This window comes from Chiloscyllium punctatum, chromosome 30 (assembly GCF_047496795.1).
Source record: "Chiloscyllium punctatum isolate Juve2018m chromosome 30, sChiPun1.3, whole genome shotgun sequence".
In the NCBI taxonomy this organism is placed as follows: Eukaryota; Metazoa; Chordata; class Chondrichthyes; order Orectolobiformes; family Hemiscylliidae; genus Chiloscyllium; species Chiloscyllium punctatum.
Genome location: NC_092768.1, coordinates 45,271,416 through 45,298,416, shown reverse-complemented (window position 1 = coordinate 45,298,416; position 27,001 = coordinate 45,271,416). Strand labels below are relative to the sequence as shown.

The following is a 27,001-nucleotide window of genomic DNA, read 5'->3' as shown; positions in this document are numbered from 1 at the left end:
TTTTGAGGTGTACCTTTGAATATTCAGATTTATTATCTTACAGCCAAAGAGCTACACAGCATAGCCACACACTCTTCAGTCCAACTCATCCATGCCAACCAGATATGGTACATTAATCTCTTCCCATTTGCCAGCACTTGGCCCACATTCTTCAACCCTTCCTATTCATATACCCACCCAGATGCCTTTGAAATGTGGTAAATGTACTACCCTCCACCACTTCCTCAAGTAGTTCAATCTATTTCTCAAATGGATATCAGCTCAGATTTCAGTTCATCAGTTGAAACAATGCTACTGCATTCTGATAATCAACTTTCATCTTTTGCATTCCAAATTTCCTGCCCCTTTTTGTAGTCATGATGAAGATTTCTCAACTCGTTAATTTATGAGCATAAGAAATAGGAGCTGGAATAAGCCACCTGGCCCATTGAACAGCAGAGCAGGCTCAATATGATCATGGCCGATCTTTTCATGGACTCAGCTCCACTTACACATACATTGACCATAACCACTAATTCCTTTAATGTTGTAAAATCTATCTTTACCTTAAAATTCAATGAGGTATCCTCGACTGCTTCACTGGGCAGGAAATTCATAACCTTTTGAGTGAAGTTCCTCCTTAACTCAGTCAAATCTGCTCCTCTAACTTTGAGGCTATGCTTCAAACCCTAGTTTCACCCACCAGGGGAAACAACCTACCTGCTTCCATCTTATAGATTCATAAAATTTAAGGGAATAGGGAAGACAGTCCCCTCATTCTAAATTCCAGAGGGTATAGTTTCAGTCTACTCACTCTCTCCTCATAAGCCAACCCTCATTTCTGGAATCAACCTAATCAACCCTCCTCTGCACCCCCTCCAGAGCCAATTAAGGACAGATTTCATTGATGTCATAGGCTTGACAGGAACTTGGGAGCATTTTCCCCTTAGGCTCCTGTGGCCTAACAGGTTCAGCAATATAGTCTTTACCACTACCCTCAAATCTGTATTTCCATTTCCAGGACTTTTGTCAACATCTTCAGCTTGTTTCACCCTTTCATTCTCTACTTGAATGGCTGGTCTAATAGGCAATTTTAAATAAAAATCACTGTTGAAACCAAAGTTTGATTCCAACTAGGGGAGCCTGCTTTATCTACAATCCATTGTCACCAACACTAAGCAATGGCTCTGGCTACATATGCACCCCATTGAGTAATCACATACTTTAGACTAATTACAAAAATGCCGCTTCATTACCCTGAGATAGCTCATTCTGCACAATGGAATATACAATGCACAACAGGAATTGAGTTCAGAGCCAAACTCATCTTTTGCCTAAAAACAATTTTACACTTTTCCCATGCTTTGATGTTAGAGTCCCAAAAGTAATAAGAAATGAAAAGCCAGTCAAGTTTTGTTACAGTTGTTGCAGGAAAGGACCAACAATAGTAGACCTGAGTAAAATTGAATTTTAATCAATTTTTTTCTATGACAAATATCCATTGTAGCATTTGCATACATTTATAGATAAAGGCCTGGACTTTCATTTTAGTAAGCCAGTGAGACTTGACAAATTCCTGACTAGTGAAAATAGCACATTTAAAAACTGACCCTATGAATAACAACTCTCAGGTATTTGAAACCTTGTGCTCAAACATTGATCTGAATTGTGCAGAGATCCAAAACTTTCAGTCAAGCAACACTTACTCAGAGATTAGCTGTTTCAGCACTCCAAATGGATGTTTGGGGTCTACATTAAGCATTCAATGCATTTCTTAAATTGTCATCACTACAGAATGCATTGGTTCTGTAGTCTACAACAAACGAATGGGCAATAGCTTGGTATGGAAGGCATGATGAGCTTTTGAACTTTCCTTTCAAAAAAGCCACCTTAGGCAGAGTACGGTTCATGATAGGTGCCATGAACCATGACTTTACATAAACTGCAATTTTCATTGAGTTGAGTGAAAGAACTAGGCTGTGGCTATCTCTATTGTAGAGCAAGTCAGGTAGGCTGTGGGATTGTGACCCAAACCTGCACACACCTTTAAGCACTGCTGAAAATCAAAAATCCAATCAAGTGGTCAGAAATTCTGAAATCTGGTCCTGTTGCCATTTTTAGCCATTCATGGCATCTCCCCAACTCAATGATAATCCAGGCCAATGCTGAAAATCTGACAAGTTTTTAAAAAGTGCATATTTTGAAAGTAGAGACACAAAATGGACCCAGCACTTATCCCAGTTTCTTAATTTCAACATGTTTAGTCATTGAACCAGATGATAGGGATGTGTGCAGTGAGATACTACAGCATAAAAATCTCAACGTTGCTTAAAGTTAATCTTAAACATCATAAAAAAGGAAAAGTAGCCTTGCACCCAGTAAGCTATAGTTAGAGAGTCAGGAGGAGTCTCGATGCATTTTAAGCGGTTTAATTCTGTCATTTAATCAAGTCATTTATTCCAATGTCTTGAACACATTCTCCCAGAGGTTAGTTAGCTGACAGCTGGACCCATCAGACCTGAAACAAATTACCAGAGTTAGAAAATACAAGACAATCTCAACATACACCATTATCCCAACAAACTGCACTGAACCAGTTTACCATTAAGCTCAGTATGGGATAGCAATGCCAGTTTTTGTACAAATTGGGTGCAGTAGAGTTCTACAACATTCATGTGATGGATTGTATTGTACTTTGAACAAAGAATAGAGCATAGGAACAGGCCCTTTTTACCCCTCCAAGCCTGTGCCAACACATTTTGCCCTTCCATACTAAGAAAGTGTTCACATGCATATTCCTCTGTTCCCTTCCTATTCATGTATTCATCCAGGTTCTTCTTAAATGCTACTACTGTGTCTGCCTCCACCACCTCCTCTGCCAGCACTTTATAGGTACTCACCACCTTCTGAAAAATTGCCTCATCTCTTGTAAACATCTCCCTCTTGCACCTTGAACCTGTGTCCCTGGTAATTGATCCCTCCACTCTGGGGAAAGAAAGTCTTATACTTTCCACTAACCATGCTGTTTACAATCTTAAACTTCTATCAGGTGGCCCCTCAACCTCCTGGGTTCCAGTGAAAACAAACCCAGTCTATCCATCACTAAAATCCCCCATACTCTCTGGGTAAACCTCTTCTGTGCCTTCTGCAAAGCATCAACATCTTTCTGTCTGTGGCGGCCAGAACTGTACACAATATTCCAAGTTTGGCGTAACCAAATTCTATCAAGCTGCAGCAAAACTTGTCTCTTTATACTCAGTGCCCCCTCTAATGAAGAGAAGCATGCCATAGGCCTTTATTAGTTTAAGTATCTGCACAGCCACCTTCAGTGATCTGTGGACCTGCATACCCAGATCCCACTGCCTATCAATACTCCTAAGGGTTCTGCTATTCACTGTATAATTTCCACCTGTACTTACCTTTTCAAAATGCATCAGCCACATTTGTCCAGCTTAAACTCCATCTGCCATTTTTCTCCCCTTGCCTCCAACTGATCTATATCCTGTTGTATCCTAACAATCCTCCTGACTATCAGCAAATTCCAGAGGCTCCCAAACTAAAGATGCCTGCTAATGAGACTGGTGGAAATGAGGTTTTTTATTTAAAACCTTAGTGAAGGTTAATGTGAAATGAACCTGGGATGGGGACAATACAGTTGCAATACAGAAGGAATTTTACTGTCAGGGTTAATTCTAGAAGGGGAATACTACAGTCACACTATTTGTCAGAACAGAACCCTCAATGCATCCCTCCCACAAAATTTATTCTTGGCTGATATACTTACGTGGACCATGATTGCTGGAGTCCAGGATAGCTGGAAGAGAAATCAACATGGTTAGGTTACCCAAGTTAAAAAGGTTCAGGTTGCAAGCCCCACACCTTGAATATAAAATAGTCTAGTACTCCACTGGAATGCTAGCCTGCGTCTTACAGTGGATTAGAGGAGATGTTGAAACTGAAGCACAGTCTATCCTCAGACAGATGCAAGGAATGTCCTAACACTAGTTTGAAGATCACCTAGTCTCATCTGTCATGATGAAACCTTACCCCTTAACTTAATTAACATCAGAACAGATTCTGTTTAAAATCAAAACAGTGGTTGCTGTAAATCAAACAAAAACAGAAGTTGGTGGCAAAGCTCAGCAGGTTCAGCATCTGTGACAAGAAATCAGTTTGATAAGATTCCTCCTGGTAGACTGGTTAGCAAAGGTAGATCACATGGAATACAGGGAAAATTAGCCATTTGGATATAAAACTGACTCAAAGATAGAAGGCAGAGGGTGGTGGTGGAGAGTTGCTTTTCAGACTGAAGGCCAGTGATCAGTGGTGTGTCACAGGACCAGCACTGGGTCCACTGCTTTTCATTATTTATATAAGTGATTAGGATGTGTGAACATTGGAGGTATACTTAGTAAGTTTGTAGATGACATGAAAATTGGTGGCGTGGTGGACAGCAAAGGTTACCTCAGTACAATGGGATCTTGATCAGACGGGCCAATGGGCTGAGAAGTGGCAGATGGAGTTTAATCTAGATAAATGCAAGGTGCTGCATTTTGGGAAATCAAATCTCAGCAAGACTTATACACTTAATGGTAAGGTCCTAGGGAGTGTTGTTGGCTCCTTGAAAGTGAAGTTACCAGTAGATAGGATAGAGAAGGCAGCATTTGGTATGGTCTCTTATTGATCAGAGTATCAGAGTTGGGAGGTCATGTGGCTGTACAGGACATTGGTTAGGCCACTGTTGGAATATTGTGTGCAATTCTAGTCTCCCTCTTATAGGAAGGAAGGAACCTGTGAAACTTGAAAGGGATCAGAGAAGATTTACAAGGATGTGGCCAGGGTTGGAGGATTTGAGCTATAGGGAGGAGCCAAATAGGCTTGGGCAGTTTTCCCTGGAGCGTTGGAGGCTGAGGGAAGACCTTAGAGGTTTATGAAATCATGAGGGTCATAGATAGGGTAAATAGAATAAAAAAAAACTTTTTCCTTTTTTTGGGGGAGGTGTGGGTGGGGAGAAAGAGTCCAGAACTAGGAGCCAGAGGAAATGGTGAGGCTGGTACAGTTATAACATTTAAAAAAGGCATCTGGATGGGTATATGAATAGGAACAGTTTAGAGGGATATGGGTCAAATGGGACTGTTAATTTAGGATATGTGGTCACTATGGATGAGTTGGACCAAAGGGTCTGTTACCATGCCATCCATCAGACTCTGATAACATTTCAGGTCAAGTGACCCTTCCTCAGAACTGTTTAAAGTTATGCTACAGTACAACAGTGACCACATTTCAGAACACATTTCCTCAGAGGTCTCTTTTCAGGACTAAAAATAAGTTTTTGCAGTGTCTTGAGAGAAAATGTATTTAAAGATTGAGTTGTCTTATTCTAAGGGAAGAATCAGTTAAAATATGGTCAGCTAGATGGATTTACAGTTACCCTGATTAAGTGTCCTAGAGATAAATTGAACATTTGGATAGTATGACATGGCTAGCAAACAGGATTTGCAACTGCTTTACATGAGTGTAAATGTAATTGGAACTGGATGACATTAATGTTTCCTAGATTACAGTCCATTATACATTCAGCCCATTGCACTTGAAGGCCCTGGAAATATCCCACCTAAAATATTTAAGTTTGATGAATTTGTCCACTGTGCCAGAAAAGATTTCTTGATCTGGAATGTTAAAAATTCCCAGCCATATTTCCTGTCTAAAGCAACTTAAAAAAACATTACACCAATAACAAGGCCACCTCAAACCTCAGTGAGAACTTTGCCATACTAGTGGTAATGATGTTACCTCTTGGTATTTCCCAAGTTCAGCAGCTATCTTAAATGAGTAAGCTTTATGGAGACATGGAGTTATACAGCATGGAAACAGATCCTTCGGTCCAACTGCTCCATGCCGACCAGATATCCTCAATCAATCTAGTGCCATTTGGCCCATATCCCTCTAAACCCCTCCTATTCATGTACCCATTTAAATGCCTTTTAGATGTTGTAATTGTACCAGCCTCCACTACTTTGTCTGCCAGCTCAGTCCATACATGTACCACCCTCTGCATGAAAAAAAGTTGCCCCTTGGGTCCCTTTCATATCTTTCCCCCCACCATAAACTTATGCTCTCTAGTTTTAGACTCCCCTTCCCTCGGAAAGAGACCTTGGCTGTTCACCCAATTCACACCACTCATGATATTGTAAACCTATACAAGGTCACCCCTCAGCCTCTGACACTTCAGGGAAAACAGCCCCAGCCTATTCAGCCTCTGTATATCTAAACATTCCAATTCTGGCAACCTCCTCGTAAATCTTCTCAACCCTTTCAAGTTGAACAACATTCCTACAACAGGGAGGCTGAATTAAATGCAGTTTTCCAAAAGTGGCCTAGCCAATGTCCTGTACAGCCACAACACTATGCTCACTGCACTGATCAATAGATGATAAAGGATGCACACAGTAAGTCGTTGTCTTCGGGGACAGTGCCAGAAGACTGGAGGATAGCGAATGTGGTCCCCTTGTTCAAGAAGGGGAGCAGGGATAGCCCGAGTAACTATAGGCCAGTCAGTCTCACTTCTGTTGTGGGCAAAGTCTTAGAGAGAATTGTAAGGGATAGGATTTATGAACATCTGGATAGGAATAATGTGATCAAGGATAGTCAGCATGGTTTTGTGAAGGGCAGGTCGTGCCTCACAAACCTTATTGAATTCTTTGAGAAGGTGACCAAGGAAGTGGACGAGGGTAAAGCAGTAAATGTGGTGTATATGGATTTTAGCAAGGCGTTCGATAAGGTACCCCATGGCAGGCTAATGCAAAAACTACGGAGGTATGGCATTGAGGGTGCATTAGAGGTTTGGATTAGGAATTGGCTGGCTGGAAGGAGACAGAGGGTAGTAGTTGATGGTATAGGTTCATCTTGGAGCGCAGTTACTACCGGTGTTCCACAAGGATCTGTTTTGGGACCATTGCTGTTTGTCATTTTTATAAATGACTTGGAGGAGGGGCTTGAAGGCTGGGTGAGCAAGTTTGCGGATGACACGAAAGTCGGTGGAGTTGAGAACAGCGAAGAAGGATGTGGCAGGTTACAGCGCGACATAGATAAGTTGCAGAGCTGGGCAGTAAGGTGGCAAGTGGAATTCAATGTAGCTAAGTGTGAAGTCATTCACTTTGGTAGGAGTAACAAGAAGATGGATTACTGGGCTAATGGTAGACTACTTGGTAGTGTGGATGAGCAGAGGGATCTTGGTGTCCATGTACACAGATCTTTGAAAGTTGCCACCCAGGTAAATAGTGCTGTGAAGAAGGCATATGGTGTACTGGGCTTTATTGGTAGAGGAATTGAGTTTCGGAGTCCTGAGGTCATGTTGCAGTTGTATAAGACTCTGGTGCAGCCTCATCTGGAGTATTGTGTGCAGTTTTGGTCGCCATACTACAGGAAGGATGTGGAGGCATTGGAATGGGTGCAGAGGAGGTTTACCAGGATGTTGCCTGGCATGGTAGGAAGATCGTATGAAGAAAGGCTGAGGCACTTGGGGCTGTTCTCATTGGAGAAAAGAAGGTTTAGGGGAGATTTGATAGAGGTGTACAAGATGATTAGGGGTTTAGATAGGGTTGACAGTGAGAACCTTTTTCCGCCTATGGAGTCAGCTGTTACTAGGGAACACAGCTTTAAATTAAGGGGTGGTAGGTATAGGACAGATGTTAGGGGTAGATCTTTTACTCAGCGGGTTGTGAGTTCATGGAATGCCCTGCCAGTAGCAGTGGTGGACTCTCCCTCTTTATGGTCATTTAAGCGGGCATTGGATAGGTATATGGAGGTTATTGGGCTAGTGTAGGTTAGGTAGGCTTCGGTCGGCGCAACATCGAGGGCTGAAGGGCCTGTACTGCGCTGTATTTTTCTATGTTCTATGTTCTATATCACATTGAGTGCAGCATGGTGTATTAAACTGCTAATATTGTTGTGTAGAGACTCAGCCCCAAACAACCAAAAACCCAAAGGCAGCAATGTCCCACACTCAAAATACAGGAAAAGTCTCACCTTTAGCATTCTTTAATCTCATTATCACTCCAGCTAGTAAGATGATCAGTCCAATCCCAAAGAACAGGGCTCCAACAATGATCTTGTGTCTCTCTGATAGAGAGACGTTCTGTACTTCTGTCCAAATAAAACAATCCAGGTGTCAAAGCAACACTAGGTGTTCAACTGTGATACTGAACTTGCAGCTACAAAGTAGAATCCATTCCCTGGTTAAGCCTTCATATTTGACTGATTTTTCTCAGCTCCTGTGGAACATTGTGGAACAGTGGAACAGTGGCTGCAGCAAGGAGGTGGATGAACAAAAATCAAACTGTAAGCAATGAGCACAGGAAAAAAAGTACTGGGAATGTGTATTTTGCTCACTGCTAGATTTCCAGCAGCTTGTCCTCATTCCACTCCACAAGACTAATTCTAGCAAGGTTATGGGGTCTTAACAAAATGGGACTACATTTTAACAAGAGACAGTTCCACAATTCCTTGTGAAATTGAGATTCAAAATGAAGAATTCTAGATCTCAGACAGTTGAAAGACTGAAATTAGTATACAAAGATTACTTAAACAATCCAATAAAGTTAAAACCCTAAAGAACTGTGAATGCTGGAAATCAAAAACATTGCTGGAAAAAAAACTCCAAGTCTGGCAGCATCTGTGGAGAGAAAGCAGAGCTAATATTTTGGCTCATGACCCTTCTCCAGAACTGCACCCAAAATGTTAACTGTTATCTCTCCACAAATTTCTATTTTACATCCATTAAAAAAAAGTGGCCTGGACTGGAACTATGTAAAATAGATGGCGTAAAATATATGAATTAGTGAGCATTTAGAAATTCCTTATGCAGTAATCTCAGCCATTAACAGACCATTGAGATCTTGTTACTGGAGGACAATGTTAACAATGTGGAAAGAGAGGATGAAAAAGTAGAGTAATTTAATTGGAACTGATATTTATCTTATCAATAATTCATTCCTTGTCAGAATGCAGAAGAAAGACAGGTTCTGGCTCATTTTAGATTGAGAGAATAGAGGAGATGTTAATGGAGTCAAAAGCTGTGTAAGATACTTGAGACATCTGAAACAAAGGGAAACTGGAGACAGATTTCCAGACCAAATGTTTGAGGGTTGTCACTCCAGAGAACTGATAGCAAAGCACCTGTGAAAGTTCACTGGTCAGGGCAAGGGAGCAATTTAGTGACATTTAAAAGAAACTGGTGTGATGAGGGGAGGAGTCTATTTGCAATTCAGCAATAGAAGGTTTCGCAAGAATGTTAAGCATCAATTTTTGTATCAAGCTCAAGTCCTTTGACTCCCAGGGAGGAAAAAGAACATGGTCAAAGGGCAATAATACATATTGAACTGGTGAAACAGAAAGGGACTAAATTGTAAGAAAGCAGTTGGGAAAGTGTCTTTAAAAAGTAGGCTACAAATAAAATAGGAAGATTGGGAAACATTTGGAGTTTGTTTTCCCCAGAACTTGTGCTAATGTCCAATGGAATGAAAAGATTTGATCTTTCCACGAGGATGGCAACAAGCCAACCTGGAAAAGGATAAGGAATTGCACAATGAAGCAAAGCAACACAGTGAAGTAAATGCAAGGTAGATGGGTGATCTAGATATACATGCAAAAGCAAATAAAAAGTGGCCAAAAGCAGAAGACAAAGGAAGATGAACTTGGACAAAAAATATCAATGCCAGAAATGTCAATGAGCAGAGAGAAGTGAATTTAAGGTTCACATTTCTTTTTAAATTTTCAAACTGCATAAGAGTAATCAGGAAAATAAGTTTAACATGCACAGAGGAGATTTTACTTAAGATTTACAGAATATGGCAAAAAGTAGCAACAAAGGCACATGAGGAGATACCTATGAGACTAAAACCAGATTTAAACAGGCTCAATACAATGAAAAAAGAGCAGTGAAGTGGTCAAAATATCTATAGAGTAAAGAGACAAATAGAAATAACTTAATTTGGAGTTTAATTACATGCTTATTTGAAGGGAGGAGTAAAGTCTGAGGGAATTGAATTCTCAATCTGCACAAGGCTCCAGATGGCAAGCAGGTCACAGAAACAAAATTCAACCCTTTGAGCCTGCTCCACCATTTAATATCATTGCTGATCCACTATCACAAGTGGTATATTCCCACTTCTCAGAGAAAGTGAGGACTGCAGATGCTGGAGATCAGAGCTGAAAATGTGTTGCTGGAAAAGCGCAGCAGGTCAGGCAGCATCCAAGGAACAGGAGAATCGATGTTTCAGACATAAGCCCTTCTTCAGGAACGAGGAAAGTGTGTCCAGCAGGCTAAGATAAAAGGTAGGGAGGAGGGACTTGGGGGAGGGGCGTTGGAAATGCGATAGGTGGAAGGAGGTCAAGGTGAGGGTGATAGGCCAGAGTGGGGTGGGAGCGGAGAGGTCAGGAAGAAGATTGCAGGTTAGGAAGGCGGTGCTGAGTTCGGAGGGTTGGGACTGAGACAAGGTGGGGGGAGGGGAAATGAGGAAACTGGAGAAATCTGAGTTCATCCCTTGTGGTTGGAGGGTTCCTAGGCAGAAGATGAGGCGCTCTTCCTCCAACCGTCGTGTTGCCGTGGTCTGGCGATGGAGGAGTCCAAGGACATGCATGTCCTTGGTGGAGTGGGAGGGGGAGTTGAGTGTTGAGCCATGGGGTGGTTGGGTTGGTTGGTCCGGGTGTCTCCACTTCCCTGCCCTCTGTATACCTTAATTCATTGTTAAAAAAATCTTACTTTAAAAACATGTACTGAAGCATGTCAACTACTTCAGTGGGTAAGGAATTCCATGGATTCACAACCCTCTGGGTGAAGACGTTCCTTCTCAATTCAGTCCAAAGTCTGTTCCCCTTAATTTTGAGGCTCCACCTTCTTGTCCTAATTTCACCCACTAGTGGAAAAGTACCGTCCATGTCTCTTATCTGTTTCCTTCTAATTTTATGTTTCTATAAGATCCCCCTCATTCTTCTGAATTCCAATGAATATAATCCCAGTCTACTCATAATCCAACCCCCTCAATTCCAGAATCAACCTTGGTGAACTTCCTCTACACCCCCTCCAGTTCAGTATATCTTTTCTCAAGTAAGGAGACCAAAACTGCACACAGTACTCCAGGTGTGGCCTCACTAGCACCCTGTATAGCGGCAACAACCTCCCTGCTTTTAAACTCAATCCCCTTAAGCAATGAAGGGCCAAATTCCTGTTGTACCTGCAGACCAATCTTCTGTGATTCATGTACAAGGACACCAAGGGCCCTCTGCACAGCAGCATAATTACAATTTTTTTACCATTCAAGTCATAATTCTTCTTACTGTTACTTCTACCAAAAGAGATGTCACATTAACATTGTATTCCACCTGCCAGACCTTTGCCCACTCAAAGTATTATGCTCCTCTGCAAAGTTTGTCCTCTGTACACTTTGAACTCAGTGTCATCTGCAAACTTTGACACATATGATATAACTCCAAGTCATATATGCCCACTGATCCCTGAGGCACACCACCAGTTACTGATTTATCCCCACCGCTTCCTGTTAGTCAACTAATTCTCTATGCTTAGATTAAACTGTTGCATTCAGGTCCCTCACCATATCATTTATATACATCTGAATAGTTTGGGTCTAAGCACTGATCCTTGTGGTATTCCAATAGTCACTCACTTGGAAGAGTGACTTTTCTTCCTGTTCTGTTAGTAATCAATTCACGATTGATACCAACAGATTACCCTTTATCCCATGTGCTTTAAACTTACCCACTAACAAGGGATCTCAAACATTCTGATAATCCAAATACACAGCATTCTCATTTCTACACTCAAAATTTCCACTAATTTGTGAGCAGGATTTGCCTTTCCATGCTGACTTTAATGGGATTTGACTATTTTCCCAGTCTGTAAATCACTATAAATGCTGGAGGAAACATCACAGAAGCGCTTCACAGGAAGCTCCCAAGAACTGAGGATGTCACCTAGACAGGGGACGAAATGTCTGCAACACAAATTCCCAGTTCGGCGAACAGAACCATAACAATGAGCACCCAAGCTACAAATCTTCTCCCAAACTTTGAGTCTGTGATCATGCATTTTACAATACACTTATTTCCTACAGGGTTTCCCAGTGTACAGAACTAATTTGGCTCTAGCACTGAGGGAAGATAGTCCTCTTAAAACGTTTAGACATTAAAGTACAGAGGCAAGTTATTAACTGGAAGAGCAAAACTGGATGATGTGGAAGGTCAGTGATCAAGAATTCAAGTTGGGTCACCATAGTCTTGCCAGGCCATAGGGGCTGCTCTCAGAGAAGCAACTGGTGGTGATTTAACCTGAGGGCCCAGACCTCAGGCAAGGAAAAGAGGCTGAGAAGGTGTGTCTTTCATAGTGACCCCAAATCAGTGGTTGGAATTAATTTGTGGGCGGCACGGTGGCACAGTGGTTAGCACTGCTGCCTCACAGCGCCAGAGACCCGGGTTCAATTCCCGCCTCAGGCGACTGACTGTATGGAGTTTGCACGTTCTCCCCGTGTCTGCGTGGGTTTCCTCCGGGTGCTCCGGTTTCCTCCCACAGTCCAAAGATGTGCAGGCCAGGTGAATTGGCCATGCTAAATTGCTGTAGTGTTAAGAGGGGTAAATGTAGGGGTATGGGTGGGTTGCGCTTCGGCGGGGCGGTGTGAACTTGTTGGGCCGAAGGGCCTGTTTCCACACTAAGTAATCTACTCTGTTGGCATCAGACTGCTCTGCAAACCAGCAATCCAGTCAGCTGAGCTAGCTCTTAAGACCATAAGACATAGGAGTGGAAGTAAGGCCATTCGGCCCATCGAGTCCACTCCGCCATTCAATCATGGCTGATGCGCATTTCAGCTCCACTTGCCAGCGTTCTCCCCGTAGCCCTTAATTCCTCTAGACAACAAGAACCTATCAATCTCGGCCTTAAAGACATTTAGCGTCCCGGCTTCCACTGCACTCCGTGGCAATGAATTCCACAGGCCCACCACTCTCTGGCTGAAGAAATGTCTCCGCATTTCCGTTCTGAAAGGACCCCCTCTAATTCTAAGGCTGTGTCCACGGGTCCTAGTCTCCTCGCCTAACAGAAACAATTTTCTAGCATCCACCTTTTCAAAGCCATGTATTATTTTGTACGTCTCTATTAGATCTCCCCTTAATCTTCTAAACTCCAACGAATACAATCCCAGTATCCTCAGCCGTTCCTCATATGCTAGACCTGTCATTCCAGGGATCATCCGTGTGAATCTCCGCTGGACACGTTCCAGTGCCAGTATGTCCTTCCTGAGGTGTGGGGACCAAAACTGGACACAGTACTCCAAATGGGGCCTAACCAGAGCTTTATAAAGTCTTAGTAGTACATCTCTGCTTTTATATTCCAACCCTCTTGAGATAAGAGACAACATTGCATTCGCTTTCTTAATCACAGACTCAACCTGCATGTTTACCTTTAGAGAATCCTCGACTAGCACTCCCAGATCCCTTTGTGCTTTGGCTTTATTAATTTTCTCACCATTTAGAAAGTAGTCCATGCTTTTATTCTTTTTGCCAAAGTGCAAGACCTCGCACTTGCTCACGTTAAATTCCATCAGCCATTTCCTGGACCACTCTCCCAACCTGTCTAGATCCTTCTGTAGCCTCCCCACTTCCTCAGTACTACCTGCCTGTCCACCTAACTTCGTATCATCGGCAAACTTCGCTAGAATGCCCCCGGTTCCCTCATCCAAATCATTAATATATAATGCGAACAGCTGTGGCCCCAGCACCGAACCCTGCGGGACACCGCTCGTCACCGGCTGCCATTCTGAAAAAGAACCTTTTATCCCAACTCTCTGCCTTCTGTTAGATAGCCAATCCTCAATCCATCCCAGCAGCTCACCTCGAACACCATGGGCCCTCACCTTGCTCAGCAGCCTCCCGTGTGGCACCTTATCAAAGGCCTTTTGAAAGTCCAGATAGACCACATCCACTGGGTTTCGCTGGTCTAACCTACTTGTTACCTCTTCAAAAAATTCCAACAGGTTTGTCAGGCATGACCTCCCTTTACTAAATCCATGTTGACTTGTTCTAATCAGACTCTGCTCTTCCAAGAATTTAGAAACCTCATCCTTAATGATGGATTCTAGAATTTTACCAACAACCGAGGTTAAGCTGATTGGCCTATAATTTTCCATCTTTTGCCTTGATCCTTTCTTGAACAAGGGGGTTACTACAGCCATCTTCCAATCATCCGGGACCTTTCCTGACTCCAGTGACTCTTGAAAGATCTCAACCAATGCCTCTGCTATTTCCTCAGCAACCTCTCTCAGAACTCTAGGATGTATCCCATCGGGGCCAGGAGATTTATCAATTTTAAGACTTTTTAACTTTTCTAGCACTATCTCTTTCGTAATGGCAACCATACTCAACTCAGCCCCGTGACACCCTTTAATTTTTGGGATATTACTCATGTCTTCCACTGTGAAAACTGACGCAAAGTACTTGTTAAGTTCTCCTGCTATTTCCTTATCTCCCATCACTAGGCTCCCTGCATCAGTTTGAAGTGGCCCAATGTCTACTTTTGCCTGTCGTTTGTTTCTTATGTACTGAAAGAAACTTTTACTATTACTTCTAATATTACTGGCTAGCCTACCTTCATATTTGATCCTCTCATTTCTTATTACACTCTTTGTTATCCTCTGTTGGCTTTTGTATCCTTCCCAATCTTCTGATTTCCCACTGTTCTTAGCCACTTTATAGGATCTCTCTTTTTCTTTAATACATTTCCTGACTTCCTTTGTCAGCCAAGGTTGTCTAATCCCTCCCCGGTTAATCTTTCTTTTCTTGGGAATGAACCTCTGTCCAGTGTCCTCAATTATACCTACAAACTCCTGCCATTTTTGCTCTAGTGTCTTCCCGGTTAGCCTCTGCTTCCAGTCTATTTTAGTCAGTGCCTCTCTCATGCCCTCATAATTACCTTTATTCAACTGTAACACCATTACATCAGATTTTGCCTTCTCCCTTTCAAACTCCAGACTGAACTCTACCATATTATGGTCGCTACTTCCTAAGGGTTCCCTTACTTTAAGATCTTTTATAGAGTCTGGTTCATTGCAAAGCACTAGGTCCAGAATAGCCTGCTCTCTTGTGGGCTCCATGACAAGCTGTTCCAAAAAGCCATCCTGTAAGCATTCCATGAATTCCCTTTCTTTAGATCCACTAGCAACATTATTTACCCAGTCCACCTGCATATTGAAGTCACCCATGATCAATGTAACCTTGCCTTTCTGACATGCCTTCTCTATTTCCCGGTACATGTTGCATCCCTGGTCCTGACCACTGTTAGGAGGTCTGTACACAACTCCAATTATGTTTTTTTTGCCTTTGTGGTTCCTCAATTCCACCCACACAGACTCCACATCATCCGACGCTATGTCATTCAATACCATAGATTTAATTTTGTTCTTAACTAACAAGGCAACCCCACCCCCTCTGCCCACCTCTCTGTCTTTTCGATAAGTTGAAAAACCATGGAGGTTTAACTGCCAGTCCTGACCCCCCTGTAACCAAGTCTCTGTGATGCCTACTACATCATAATCATTCACTATTATCTGTGCCATTAATTCATCGGCTTTGTTATGAATGCTACGAGCATTCAGGTAAAGTGCCTTAATGCTAACTTCCTTATTAGAGATGTTGTAAGTCATATGTCCTAAGTTATCCTTGCTTTTTTCTGCATTCTCAGTCTGCCTCAATTTTAAATCCGCCTGGAAACATGCTATCCTGCTGCTTATCTTTCCATTTACCTCCATACTCCCTGTCGCTTTCACTTTCCCTTCCCCCCAACTCAGAAGTTTAAAGTCCTACTGACCACCCTATTTATCCTCTTCGCTAGAACATTGGTACCTGATCGGTTCAGGTGGAGACCGTCCCAACGGTACAGATCCCCCCTGTTCCAAAACTGATGCCAATGCCCCATGAAGTGGAATCCCTCTTTCCCACACCAATCCCTTAGCCACGTGTTTACTTGCCTAATTTTCTTGTCCCTATGCCAATTGGCACGTGGCTCGGGCAGTAATCCGGAGATTATGACCCTTGAGGACCTGTGCTTCAATTTCCTGCCTAGTGCTTCGTAATGCCCAAACAGGTCCTCCACCCTAGTCTTGCCTATGTTGTTGGTACCAACGTGGACCACAACAACTGGATCCTCCCCCTCCCGCTCCAATATCCTTTCAAGCCGGTCAGAGATGTCTCGCACCCTGGCACCGGGCAGGCAACACACCATGCGAGACTCCCGATCCGGCTTGCAAAGGATACTATCTGTCCCCCTAATTATAGAATCCCCTATAACCACTACTTGTCTATTAGCTCCCCCCTCTTGAATGGCCTTCTGCACCATGGTAATGGATCAGAAAATAAGATGTGATTGAACAGTAGATTTTTGACTAGAGACAAAACAAACGTGTATAAATTCCTGAAACTCATTCAAGCAGTACTAGTTGAGATTCACTTCTTACCCCAATCCACACTTCTGGGGTCCCTCAGGCTGCTGTGTTCCACACGACAGGTGTATTTATCCCCAGACACTGGCTGATACTGGAGGAGATCCTCCACCTGATAGGTCCAATCACCATCTGATAACAGGACAGTGTTGATGACACCATCAGGAATTGGTGCTCCATTTTTCAGCCACGTGACATCAATCTCAGGAGGGTAAAATCCAGTGACATGACACGAGAGCAAAGCTGACTGTGTGGAATGTTGAGAGGCTTTAGGTCGGATAGTGACTGTTGGTTCAACTGGAACAGAATAAAGTCAACTTTAGAAAGAAAGCAGTGAGGAGTCGAATAGTGTTTTTGTCATCTTGTATTTGTTTCTCAATTTTCCCCCCAGTCATCATTGCCGTTTGCTCAGTCCCTGAATACCCTCAGATTGACTACAAGTCCCAGTCTTCATTCTGATTAAGAAATTCAGCCCAGAGGACAAATTCCTGTTTGTGACTTTTAAAAAAGTGGTCTTTTATCATGATGCTATTAAACAATTTAAATTGGCTTTACAAAAACCATGAAAAGCAAGGTTACCACATAACATTAATTTTAATGACAAGTCAAATCAGTACTGTAGCACCAATTATTGGATGCAATTAGTCCAGTAGCTCCCATTAAATTTATCTTGGCTTACTTTTTTAGTTTCATTCCAATACCTTTCTTTTTTAATTATGTATTCCAGTGTAAACTGGAGGAAGGACTAGGTGAAGCAGTGATCAAGAAGTCTGTTCAACACATCTATTGTAACCTTTTAACCATCAAGAGCTAGATGCTTGCACTATATAATAGCAAAACACACAAGATGGCTGAAAAGCATCAGCTCCTTGGGCCGCAGAATCCTCAAAAGACCATTATGTACTTCAACTACAACAAACAAGCCCAGAAATCTCTAACAGCAATGTTACACCAAGAATTGTGGGGAACATCAATGAAATAGTTCCTTAAAGGGTCAACTTCAGACAGTCCTCAGAGGTATTAGATGTGGATACGAGCACACGAACAATAGCAGGCCATTTAGCCACCTGAGGCAATAGGATATGATTCATCCAAATCCAAAATTTTGGTCTATTTTGCCCCATCTCAAACCTTTTGGGAACAAAATCAGTAATAAATTGTGAAGTGATTAACAATTGATAAGGTTCCCATGGTAGGCTCATTTAGAAAGTAATGAGGCATGGGATACAGAGAGAGCTATCTGTCTGGATACAGAATTGGCTGGCCCATAGAAGACAGAGGATGGTAGTGGACGGAAAGTATTCAGCCTGGAGATTAGTGACTAGTGGTATACTGCAGGGATCTCTTGTGATTTTTAGAAAATGACTTGGATGAAGAAGTGGAGAGTGGGTTAATACGTTTGTCAATGGCATGCAGGTCAGAGAAGTGGTGGATAGTGTGGAGGGCTGTTGAAGGTTGCAACAAGACATTGACAGGATGCAGAACTTGGTTGATAAGGTGGCAGATAGAGTTCAGCCTGAAAAAGTGTGAAGTGATAGCTTTGAATGCAGAATATAGGGTTAAAGGCAGGATTCTTGACAGTGTGGAGGAACACAGAGGGATTTTGGGGTCCATGTCCATAGATCCCTCAAAGTTGCCATCCAAGTTGATAGGGTAGTTAAGGAAGCATATGGTGCTGGCTTTCATTAGCAGGGGCACTAAGTTTAAGAGTTATGAGGTTATGCTGTAGATCGAGACAGCCCTGGTTAGACCACACATGGAATATTGTGTTCAATTCTGATTGCCTCATAGAATGGATGTGGAAGCTTCAGAAAGGGTGCAGAGGAGATTTACCAGGATGCTGCCTGGACTTGGGCATGTCTTAAGGTTGAGGGAGTTAAGCCTTTTCTCATTGGAGCGAATAGGGATAAGAGGCGAATTGATAGAAGTGTACAAGATAATTAGAGGCACAGATAGAGTGAATAGCCGGACTTTTTCCCTAGGGCAGAAATGGCTATCACAAGAGGGCATAATTTTAAGGTGATTGGAGGAAAGTTTAATGGAGATGTCAGAGATCATTTCTTTACAGTGGTGAGTGTGGGGCATGCATTGCCAGTGATGGTAGTAGTGTCAGATACATTAGGACATTTAAGCGACTCTTGGATAGGCACACAGAGGATAGTAAATTGAAGGGTATTTAGGTTAGTTTGATCTTACAGTAGTATAAAAAGGTCAGCACAACAAAGAAGCAAGGACCTGTACTGTGCTGTTCTATGTTTTATATTCTGGCAATGAGTTCCAAGTTGTCACTTACATAGAAATGTTTCCAGAATTTTACTCTTGAAAAACTAGTTTTTCTTAAAAATAGTCCCTCGTCCTAAACTCCAACTAGCAAAAATACACCATTACCATAACACCTTAATTCAATTAAATCACTATTTCACGCATATTTAAAAAAACATTTTAAAAATTTAATTACTGTTAAGTCTTAAGCACAAAACGAAGTTCTGTGTACTACACTCTCTCCAAAGAGAATAAGCATTCAAGTGTGGTGCCGAGGATTGCTCAGTACTTTAATCTTACCTCCGCCCACAACTGGATGTGGATGTCTGTTAAAGGCAGCATCTCCAGTTGCTGGTGTCCTTTGAAGGGTGTTCCAAAATTTTGACAATTGCAAAGGAAGTGATTATTCCTCCAAGATAATGCAAGAGACCAGCATTCCATTAAGCTTTCAAAAGTTCCAAAATCAGTGATGTCTTTGGATCTGTCCCCTCTCACTTACCAACCCCACTATCTCCTATATCTAGCTTTGCACCATTTGGAACACATTTCCTACTTAGATCTTCATTTGGAGGCATTGCAGTACATTTGCCAGTTTTATCATTCACATGACTCAATGAATTTTATGCTGCCACCTATTTAGCTCCAGTAAATTGGAACATACCTTCTAATCCAGCATTTAAATCTGAATTAACACATGAAATACAAGGCACTCACTATATTAGATTTAGTATTATGCAATGAGAAATGCCTAGTAATCATCTTGTAAAAGACTTGAGAATAGTGGCCATACAATCTTTCACTAAACTTGTAAAAATGTTAGTGGAATCTGAAATTAAGATCTTAAATCTAAATAAGGACAATTAAGGAGATTGAGGAAAGAGAAAGTGAGGACTGCAGATGCTGGAGATCAGAGCTGAAAATATGTTGCTGGAAAAGCGCAGGTCAGGCAGCATCCAAGGAGCAGGGGAATCGACGTTTCGGGCATAAGCCCTTCTTCAGGAATGAGGAAAGTGTGCCAAGCGGTCTAAGATAAAAGGTAGAGAGGAGGGACTTGGGGGGAGGGGTGTTGGAAATGCGATAGGTGGAAGGAGGTTAAGGTGAGGGTGATAGGCTGGAGTAGGGATGGGCGCAGAGTGGTCAGGAAGAAGATTCAGGTGAGGAAGGTGGTGCTGAGTTTGAGGGTTGGGACTGAGACAAGATGGGGGGAGGGGAAATGAGGAAGCTGGAGAAATCTGAGTTCATCCCTTGTGGTTGGAGGGTTCCTAGGCGGAAGATGAGGCGCTCTTCCTCCAGCCGTCGTGTTGCTATGGTCTGGCGATGGAGGAGTCCAAGGACCTGCATGTCCTTGGTGGAGTGGGAGGGGGAGTTGAAGTGTTGAGCCACGGGGTAGTTGGGTCGGTTGGTGCGGGTGTCCCAGAGGTGTTCTCTGAAACGTTCTGCAAGTAGGCAGCCTGTGTCCCCAATATAGAGGAGGCCACATCGGGTGCAGCAGATGCAATAAATGATGTGTGTGGAGATGCAGGTGAATTAGTGGCCAATATGGATCCCTTGGGGCCTTGGAGGGAAGTAAGGGGGGGGGTGGTGTGGGCGCAAGTTTTGCATTTCTTGCGGTTGCAGGGGAAGGTGCCGGGAGTGGAGGTTGGGTTGGTGGGGGGTGTGGACTTGACGAGAGAGTCGCAGAGGGAGTGGGCTTTCCGGAACGCTGATAGGGATGGGGAGGGAAATATATCCTTGGTGGTGGGGTCCGTTTGGAGGTGTCGGAAATGACGACGAATGATACGGTATATATGGAGGTTGGTGGGGTGGTAGGTGAGGAGCAGTGGGGTTCTGTCCTGGTGGCAATTGGAGGGGCAGGACTCAAGGGCGGAGGAGCGGGAAGTGGAGGAGATGCGGTGCAGGGCATCGTCGACCACATCTAGGGGGAAATTGCGGTCTTTCTCCGCCCTTGAGCCCTGCCCCTCCAATCGCCACCAGGACAGAACCCCACTGGTCCTCACCTACCACCCCACCAACCTCCATATATACCGTATCATCCGTCATCATTTCCGCCACCTCCAAACGGACCCCACCACCAAGGATATATTTCCCTCCCCTCCCCTATCAGCGTTCCGGAAAGACCACTCCCTCCGTGACTCCCTCGTCAGGTCCACACCCTCACCAACCCAACCTCCACTCCTGGCACCTTCCCCTGCAACCGCAAGAAATGCAAAACTTGCGCCCACACCTCCCCCCTTACTTCCCTCCAAGGCCCCAAGAGATCCTTCCATATCCGCCACTAATTCACCTGCATTGCCACACATATCATCTATTGCATCCGCTGCACCCGATGTGGCCTCCTCTATGTTGGGGAGATAGGCCGCCTACTTGCGAACGTTTCAGAGAACACCTCTGGGACACCCGCACCAACCGACCCAACCACCCCGTAGCCCAACACTTCAACTCCCCCTCCCACTCCACCAAGGACACGCAGATCCTTGGACTCCTCCATCGCCAGACCATAGCAACATGACGGCTGGAGGAAGAGCGCCTCATCTTCCGCCTCGGAACCCTCCAACCACAAGGGATGGACTCAGATTTCTCCAGCTTCCTCATTTCCCCTCCCCAACCCTCAAACTCAGCACCACCTTCCTAACATGCAATCTTCTTCCTGACCTTTCCGCACCCACCCCCACTCCGGCCTATCACCCTCACCTTAACCTCCTTCCACCTATCGCATTTCCAACGCCCATCCCCTAAGTCCCTCCTCCCTACCTTTTATCTTAGCCTGCTTGGCACACTTTCCTCATTCCTGATGAAGGGCTCATGCCCGAAACGTCGATTCTCCAGCTCCTTGGATGCTGCCTGACCTGCTGCGCTTTTCCAGCGACACATTTTCAGCTGAGATAGAGGAAGTCAGATATGATAAATTGGAAAATACATTAAAATATCTGATAGTAAATAAAATATGGCTAAAGTATAATACTGGGTTTGCAAAAAGCATTTGTCTGGCTGAATTACCCAGGAAAAGAGCCATTGCTAATAAGGGAAGTTAAAGATAGTATTACAAAGTGGAAAATTTATGAAGATACCAAGTAAACTGCAAATCTGAGGATTGGACAATGTTAGAATTCAGCATAGGGAGGGTGAAGAAATTGATAAAGAATAAAATGTGAATGCAAAATAGCATGAACAAAAATATACAACAGAAGCATCAATAGGTTTGTAAAGAACAAAAATGTGGTTTCACTGTAGACGTACAGGAAATTTAACAGGAAATAGAGAAGTGTTACACAAAGTACTTGTCTGTCTTCAGAGGAAGATAAATTTTCTGAAATAATTAAGATCCAAAAACAACAAAATTACATTGGAAATCTCCAAGATCCAATGACCTTAATCCAAGGTGAGGAAAGATGATTATAGAGCCAGTGGATACAATCGTTTAAAAATGTATTCATTTTGTGGGACGTGGGCATCACTGGCTGGCTAGCCTTTATTGTGCATCCCTAGTTGCACGGTGAGTTGCCTTCTTGACCACTGCAGTCCACTTCCTGTGGGTTGACCCACAATGCCATTAGGAAGGGAATTCCAGGATTTTGACAGAGACAGTAAAGGAACAGCAATATATTTCCAAGTCAAGTTGGTCAGTGATCATTTTTCAACAAGTTAATTGTGTAGTGGTAACTGCAAATGAAAAGATTGTAAATGTAGTCTCACTGTTAAAGGAGGGAGACACTAGACAAGCAGGAGGCTGGAAAAACACAGCAAGCCAGACAGCGGAGGTGGAGAAGTCAATGTTTCATGTGTAACCCTTCTTTCAGAACGGAGGTGGGTGTTGGGGGGAGCTGCAGACAAAGAGGTGGGGGGCGCGGGGAAGGAGCAGAATGGTGAGGTAGGGATAGTGGACACTGTTTTGGAGCTGGAAGGAAGGGTCAGTCAGATGAATGGAAGAGATTGGGATGGGCTAGAAAGGAGTCAGGGATGGGAAGACAGGTTATTTGAAATCAGACAACTCAATGTTGAGTCGTCCAGATTGTAGGCTGCCCAGGCAGAAGATGAGGTGTTGTTCCTCCAAATTGTGGTCCAATCCACTGTAGCAATGGAGGAGGCAGAGGATGGTCATGTCGGAGGGGAAGTGGTAAAGGAAATTAAAATGGGCAGTGACTGGGAGGTCAGGTCAGCCCATTGGCAAAATGAGCCTTGAGTTTACATTTGGTCTCACTGATGTACAGGGAGAAAGTGAGGACTGCAGATGCTGGAGATCAGAGCTGAAAAATGTGTTGCTGGAAAAGCGCAGCAGGTCAGGCAACATACAAGGAGCAGGAGAATTGATGTTTCGGGCATAAACCTTTCTTGAGGAATGAGGAAGTTGTGCCAAGCAGGCTAAGATAAAAGGTAGGGAGGAGGGACTTGGGGGAAGGGACATTGGGAATGTGATAGGTGAAAGGAGGTTAAAGGTGAAGGGGGAGTTAAAGTGTTCAGCCACGTGGCGGTTGGGTTGGTTGGTGCGGGTGTTCTCTGAAACGTTCCGCAAGTAGGCGGCCTGTTACCCCAATGTAGAGGAGGCCACATCGGGTGCAGCGGATGCAGTAAATGATGTGTGTGGAGGTGCAGGTGAATTTGTGGTGGATATGCAAGGATCCCTTGGGGCCTTGGAGGGAAGTAAGGGGGGAGGTGTGGGCGCAAGTTTTGCATTTCTTGCGGTTGCAGGGGAAGGTGCCGGGAATGGAGGTTGGGTTGGTGGGGGGTGTGGACCTGACGAGGGAGTCGCGAAGGGAGTGTCTTCCCTGAACACTAATCCGGAATCCCTCCCCTATTAGCGTTCTGGAATCCCTCCCCTCCCCTATCAGCGTTCTGGGAAGACCACTCCCTCCGCGACTCCCTCGTCAAATCCACAGACCCCACCAACCCAACCTCCATTCCCGGCACCTTCCCCTGCAACCGCAAGAAATGCAAAACTTGTGCCCACATCTCCCCTCTCACCTCCCTCCAAGGCCCCAAGGGATCCTTCCATATCCGTCGCAAATTCACCTGCACCTCCACACATCATTTACTGCATCCGCAGCACCCGATGTGGCTTCCTCTATATTCCCAATTCCTCTGCGCCTCATCTTCTGCCTAGGAACCCTCCAACCACAAGGGATGAATGCAGATTTCTCCAGCTTCCTCATTTCCCCTCGCCCCACCTTGTCTCAGTCCCAACCCTCTGACTCAGCACCGCCTTCTTGAGCTGCAATCTTCTTCCCAACCTCTCTGCGCCCACCCCCTCTCCGGCCTATCATCCTCATCTTAACCTCCTTCTACCTATCGCATTCCCAACGCCCCTCCCCAAAGTCCCTCCTCCCTACCTTTTATCTTAGCCTGCTTGGCACACCTTCCTCATTCCTGAAGAAGGGATTATGCCTGAAACATCAATTCTCCTGCTCCTTGGATGCTGTCTGACCTGCTGCGCTTTTCCAGCAACACATTTTTCAGCTTCTCACTGATGTACAGAAGACCATATTGGGAGCACTGGATACAGAAAACTAGGTTGGAGGAGAAGCAGGTGACCCTGTCTCGCCTGGAAGCAATGTTTGGGGATCTGGATGGAGGGGTTGGAGGTTGGGGGGAGGCGGCGCGGGGGGGGGGGGGGGGGGTGTTGGGGCGGTGAAGAGTGGGTGATGCGCCAGCTGGTTAAGTGGCATGAACCAAGGATTCGCAAAGGGAACAGTCTTTGTGGAAGTGGAGAGAGGTGGGGAGAGGAACATGTTCTTGGTGGTGGGATCTAATTGGATTTGGTAGAAATGTTTAAGGATGATACATTAGATGCAGAAACTGGTGGGGTGATAGGTGAGGACAAGGGGGACTTAGAGCAGGGAATGGAGGTGCAGGGGAGGCTGTCTGGATGACAGAGGGGAAAAGCATGTAATTCAAAACATGTAGACATCTGGGTTGCTTGGGAGTGTAATGTCACCTCATCTGAGCAAATACAGAGGAATTGGGAAAATGGGATGGAATTCTTTCAGGATACTGTCTGGGAGGAGGTGTAGTCCAGGTAGTTATGGCAGTCTGTGGGTTTACAATAAACATCTGTCCGTAGACTGTTACCAGAGATGGAAAAGAAGACGCAAAAAAAAAAAGGGGATGGATTACTCTGAAATAGACCAAGTGAATTGGAGGGTAGGGTGGAAGCTGTTGGCAAAGTCATTGAACTGCTCCAGTTCAGCTTGGGTGCAGGATACAGCACTGATGCTGTCATCAATACAGCAGCAGAAGAGTTGGGGCACAGTATCTGTGTAGGTACTAAAGAGAGACTGTTCAACATAGCAGGTATAGCTGGGGCTCAACTGAGTGCCCATGGCCACATCCATCCAAATCCAGGATATAATATACTAGCAAAGATTGAAGACTAGTTAACAGGCAGAAAATATAGAGAGTGTAGGAATAAACGAGTCATTCTAACATCAGCAGGCTGTGACTAGAGGGATACTGTAATGATCAGTGCTTAGGCTCCAGCTATTCACAAATGATTTTGACATAGACATCATTCAATATTTCCCTGTTTGCAAACACTGCTCTTGAGCCAATGGTAGCATCTCTACTTCACGAGAAAGATCTGAGCTCAAATCCCACTTCAGAGATGTTTACCATAACATGTCTAAATGGCCAAAAAAGAAAACTTTTTTAGACTACACAATCTGGTGGGAACAAGCAACAAGGAGGATGGAAAGAGGTCTCAAGGCAAGCATGGTCGATGAAATGTAATGTAGACTAGTGGATAATTTCACATTTCACAGGAGAAAAAAAGTGTATAGTATTTTTTTTAAAATGATCAAAGATTGAAAACAAAATTGATATCCAAAGTGGTTTCGTGTCCTTGCTCTCAAGAATAGCTGGCATGCAGCAAGCAATTCAAAGTTAATCATAGTGTCAGCATTTACTACGAATGAATGTTTGTACAGGCGCAAAGACATTTCCAACTTATGACAAAAGAGATTATAAAGACTCAGTCATCAAGTGTGTTCAAGGTAGAAATTGATAGGTTTTCAGTTACTAATAACATTGAAATATGAGATAGCACAGAAACATCAGATGAACAAAAAAAACAATTTTCCTCTGCTAAGAGTAAGATCAAGTAAATAATCAACGGGTCCACCATTTCCTCAAGGACAGCACTATTCCTTTTAAGTGGTTTACATTGTTTGTGAATCCCATCGTTACAAATGGGAATAAGTAAGTGAGGTACTGTGAGTAGGGAGGGATTGAGAGCTCCCGTTACAGGGGGAGAGAGGTAAATGCTGTCCAGGATCACTGACATCTCTTCGCCAATAAGCCCCTTACCTTTCCGGGACACCACTTTGCTGTAGATCGGAACATTATTCTCACACACTCGAATCCCTCCCTGGTATGTTCCAGCCGCTTCCTCTTTATTCCATCGGTCCACATTCCCCTTCATCCAGTCCTTCGCAGCGACGTATATCTTCTGATCAAAGTCATAGAACGCGATCAGTTCTTTATCATAAACGTACTGGTGAATATAGGTCCAGGCCCCAGAGATATTAAACCTACATCCGTCAATGTAATTACCGGAGTGAGCCCCTGAGAAAGATCACAAACAGTATTGAACAACACGGTCTGGAGGCTGGATTTCCCTCCCTCCGGGAATTACCAAACCCGCTGTCTCCGGGGATCACTCACCAGCTCCGCTGTCTCTCCCTCCATTGAGGAGGATAAATATCCCGATGAGGAGGGGGATCCCGATCCAGAGGGAGCGGCGATCAGACACTCGACACAGACCCATTGCCATAAACAGTAACAACCAGAAATCCGGAACGAACGAGTGAGCGCCCTTTAAATGGGGTGGAGGAGACCAATCAGAACAGGGCAAGGACTGACCAATCAGAGTGGGGCAAGGTTAGATCAATCAAGAGGATCCAAGATGACGGCGACGAGTGGTGATTGTGAACTTTCTACAGCAGATTTAACTCTTATATATCTTACAATCATTCTTCTCTTTTAGTCAAGGCTAAATGTGTAAAAATTAGGAAGCATCTTCTCTTAAATCTCCTTGTGTATAAAGATTCTACGAACCTCATGACCTCAGAGATATCTAAAACTGCAGCCTGACCACCGCAGGAACAATACCTGACCTAGCAGTAACCTGACTCCAGTGACCCTGAGGAGGACCACCCAGTCTAGGAATGACAACTGACCTGAAAGAAACTACAACGTGAAGGTTTGACAGAATCGACTTCAAGACCTCCCAGAAAGGCCGCAACCCCGACTCCGACCCAGTGTGATAT

The 27,001-nt window shown here is 44.0% G+C and overlaps 1 protein-coding gene across 2 annotated transcripts; it reads right to left on the bottom strand.

The window, feature by feature from the left end:
• Positions 1–1,432: 1,432 nt before the first annotated feature.
• On the bottom strand, positions 1,433–26,568 carry LOC140455486 (H-2 class II histocompatibility antigen, E-S beta chain-like). 2 transcript variants are annotated; one of them, XM_072550420.1, is made up of 6 exons: positions 26,397–26,568; positions 26,040–26,297; positions 16,497–16,778; positions 8,008–8,124; positions 3,764–3,793; positions 1,433–2,497 (listed from the first exon to the last, which is right to left on the bottom strand). In XM_072550420.1, the coding sequence occupies exons 1-6, from the start codon at positions 26,503–26,505 to the stop codon at positions 2,472–2,474; spliced, it is 822 nt and encodes a 273-aa protein (XP_072406521.1). In that variant the 5' UTR covers positions 26,506–26,568; the 3' UTR covers positions 1,433–2,471. The 2 variants fall into 2 exon arrangements, with proteins under 2 accessions (XP_072406521.1, XP_072406522.1); XM_072550421.1 differs by lacking the exon at positions 8,008–8,124.
• Between the last annotated feature and the right edge of the window lie 433 nt (positions 26,569–27,001).

Excerpts from the sequence above, each read along its gene's own strand:
- LOC140455486 (XM_072550420.1), bottom strand. The coding sequence starts at position 26,505 with ATGGCAATGGGTCTGTGTCGAGTGTCTGATCGCCGCTCCCTCTGGATC. Across the intron at positions 16,779-26,039 it reads CAAAGTGGTGTCCCGGAAAG|TTGAACCAACAGTCACTATC; the intron begins GTAAGGGGCTTA and ends ATTCTGTTCCAG. Across the intron at positions 3,794-8,007 it reads GAGATTAAAGAATGCTAAAG|CTATCCTGGACTCCAGCAAT; the intron begins GTGAGACTTTTC and ends TTTCTCTTCCAG.